Source organism: Apodemus sylvaticus, chromosome 1 (genome assembly GCF_947179515.1).
Source record: "Apodemus sylvaticus chromosome 1, mApoSyl1.1, whole genome shotgun sequence".
NCBI lineage: Eukaryota > Metazoa > Chordata > Mammalia > Rodentia > Muridae > Apodemus > Apodemus sylvaticus.
This window is the reverse complement of record NC_067472.1, coordinates 168,621,107-168,624,576: the sequence shown is the minus strand read 5'-3', so window position 1 is coordinate 168,624,576 and position 3,470 is coordinate 168,621,107. Positions and strand designations below refer to the sequence as shown.

The following is a 3,470-nucleotide window of genomic DNA, read 5'->3' as shown; positions in this document are numbered from 1 at the left end:
CAGTAAGTGGCACAAAACAGACTCTCAACAAATCTGCTGAATGAATGTGTGCGTCCCAAATCGTAGCCCTACCCCGAGGTGTATGAGCAGCCAATATTTCTGGACACGAAGTACGTCTTGTTCATCAGACCAAAGTTGTCATCACCCTGGCTTCGATGGGAACCACCAAAGACCTTGGCCATTCACACAGTATTTCCTGAGCCAGCACTGGCATGCCTGTGGACTAAGGCGTGGCCTTGCCTACTCAAGCTCTTACTGAATGGAGGGCAGGGACTTGGGGCCCAGATGAAGCCTGGGTGGAGGAGCTTTGGAAGCACAGACTACCTCTCTGCATCCTGAGGCCAGTCTCAAACTTCCGGAGTGGCCCTCTGCAAAAAGGGAGAGGACAAGGGGCAGAACATCTGCTCTCCAGTGGAAGGGGCTTCTAGGACCCAGGTGAGGGAATTGGAGTCTGCCCAGCTTGTCTCATTGTCATTCCGCCCCCCCCCCCCAGGCCTTCCCTGGGGAAGAGCAGTTACAATGGCTTTGAAGGACAAAGACTGGGCTGTAGGTAGCCTGGCTCTCAACTTATGGTAATGAGCTGGGCGGGCCTGTCACTCTAGCCTGGGGGAGGAGTCAAGAGTTTGAGAGGAGGGCCTAAGGGAGAGGGCAAGAGAGCCGGGGGACTGCAGCCAGGAGTGGAGGTGTGACCTACCTAGGAGCGGAACCCTGCGCCGCGGGCTCTCCGATCGCCTGGCACCACCCTGATGGGAGCCCGCGCGGCCAGACTGTGCTTGCTTCTGTCTTGCTTTTCTGTATTTAGGGTTGAGCCCGTGGCGGAGTTGAAGCGCACGGTGCAGCGCCAGGGTGAGATGGGTTGTGAACCGGGGGAGTCTGGGGCTATGGGACCGTGTAACCAAACAGGTCTGGGCAGGGTGATGGTGTGTGAGAAAGGGCAGAGACCTATGAGAGGGGAGGAAGACGTCTAGACAGCCAGGCCTGGGACCCAGATGGTTCTAAGGTAGTTGAAAAGAGATGTGATATAGAGAACTAGGGAGAGACCTGAGGCCCAAGGAGAGGGAGGAAGGAAAGAGACCTTCTCTGGAAGAGTCCTGGGAGCCGGAGAAAGGGCTTGAGAAAACCAGCGTGGGTTGGGGTAGGGGCGGGGTAGGTGCCCAGTGGGAGAATACAGTGGGAGCCCCCAGCGAAGGGGGCCTTACGTGGTGTGGAGAATGTGGTCTCTCCCCAGCCTCAGCACTCACATGGAGAGCCGGTGCAGAGCTGCAACAGGAGCCTGCTCCTGAGTCCAGGTAAGTCCAGGTCCCATTGGTCCCATCGGATTCTTGGCACATGTCACCCCAGGGGCTGAGTGTATTGGGGGGGGTTGGGCTTTGGGGTGAGCATGGTGCTCCTAAGCTCACTTCCCATCCGGCCACAGCTACCAGGAGACGGGCCTTGCAGTGGAAGATGTCGCAACAGCTACGGAAAGCCAGGTAAGAGACGCCTGGGCCAGGGATGTCCCTGGGCAAGGGGCTTTTACGGGCCTGAGATAACAGAAGATTTTTCTTGGGGGTTCTGTGGAGAGGAGCAAACACTCTGGTGCGTGTCTGAGTGTGTAACTTCATGATATCCCTCTGTCCCCATTTTTCTCGTCTCTTGGGTCCCTAGTATTTCTTTTTAGGCGAGGTAGGCACAGGACCTTTCAGGAGAACGCTGAGCCCCTCCACCCCGGAGGAGAGCAGGCAGGCGAGGGCTTAAGAGAGTGGAGTTCTCTTCTCTGTGTTAAATCCCATCAAAGGCCCCTTCCCTACCCTATGCAGTGCCACAGGCGACTCTGAGAGGCGAGGAGAGAACTGGGCCCCCTGCTGGGCGATGCCGGGAAGACTGGTGAAAGAATAGTGGGTGGAGCCTGAGGAAGAGCACTTGAGATTGTCCTCTGACCTGCACACTCTAGCATGTGCACACAGACACAGTCACACACATACACATATGCCCAGACACATGCTCAGACACACATATGCACCCACACATACACACTCAGACATACACACACATGCTCACACACACATACATACTCACACACACATACACACATACACACTCACACACACATACACACATACACACACATACACACACTCACACACACATACATGCTCAGACACACACACTCACATATATACATGCTCAAACAGACAGACAGACAGACAGACAGACACACACACACACACACACACACACACACATACACACTCACTGACTCCTGACCATCTCCTGGGACCCACTGACTTCTGAACAGCCCGTGGGGCCTGCCCTCCTGAGATGTTCTGCTTTCCTGAGAGAGAGGCTGAAAGTCCCTTTTCTCCATTGGCCAAACTTTGTTGATCTCTGGATTGGATGGCTCAGATTCGCTCTCTAATCCTCTCTTACATTTGTCTTCTTTCTTCTACAACCCCGGATACTTTACACACCAGCCTGCCTCTGGCAATGTTCCCTCAGGAGGCTTGACCCTCAGCTGTGTCCAGCCTGATAATCAGCTCACGGGAGCCCTTGTGTCAGGGAGTTAGGGGTGATAATTTATACTGTAAAAAAAAAAAAAGTCCCTGCTATCTGCCCTTCAAAGCTAGGTGCAGAAGCCCAGGATGGGCAGAGGCAGGCACACTACCCTCCAAGGCCCATCTTTCCTCTCATTGTCCCACTCTTCAGGATTCAGGATCAGAGTCCTACTCAGTTTGAGGTGAAGGGTGAAAGTTGAAAGGGCAGTCTCTTCATAGTCGGGGAAGCTGACTTTCTGGGGCCTGTAATGAGCAGGTAGACTGACTTGCTGGTGGAGCCAGACCTGCCCCTCTGCACACAGGACTCTAGAAATTCCCACATTTCTGTGGATATAAAGACTCTTACACCCAAATAGCTCATTCCCAGTGGGCTGAGTGGTCCTTGCTGGTTTCCTGGTTAGGCAGACTTGCCCTGTTCCACTGAGAAGGTCCTGTGGTAGTTGGAGTTCTTATTGTTGGGATAAGGGACCATGACCGAAAGCAACTTGGGGAGGAAAGGGTTTATTTAATCTACAATTCTCAGGTCACAGCACAGCACTGACGGAAGTCAAGGCAGGGACTGAAGACAGGAATTTTGAGGCAGGAACTCATGCAGACGTCATGGAGGGAGCACTGCTCCCGTGGCTTTCTCAGTCTGCTTTTATATGGCATCTGAGAGCATTTGCCCAGGGGTGGTACTGCCCTCAGTGAGCTGGGCATCCCATATCAATCATCAACCAAAAAATCCCCCACAGGTTTGCCTTATGGGGGCTGATCTTATGGGGGCATTTTCTCAATTGAGGCTCTCTCCTAAATGACTCCAGCTTGTGTCAAGTTGACATAAAACTCATGAACACAGGTCCTGAGCATCTAGACCAGGTGACACGGGCAGATGTCACCCACTACTCCATAGAGTTAAAAGGACTGACAGTGGCCTCCCTGTGTGGTGGCTGGAGG

At 53.7% G+C, this 3,470-nt stretch overlaps 1 protein-coding gene across 1 annotated transcript in view; it reads left to right on the top strand.

The window, feature by feature from the left end:
• Positions 1-746: 746 nt before the first annotated feature.
• The window catches only part of Otog (otogelin), a 65,823-nt gene continuing 63,099 nt past the window's right edge, over positions 747-3,470 (top strand). Inside the window, exons 1-3 of the mRNA XM_052193023.1 lie at positions 747-846; positions 1,229-1,288; positions 1,411-1,472. Coding sequence (XP_052048983.1) covers positions 747-846; positions 1,229-1,288; positions 1,411-1,472 — 222 coding nt within the window. The remainder of the gene's footprint in view (positions 847-1,228; positions 1,289-1,410; positions 1,473-3,470) is intronic.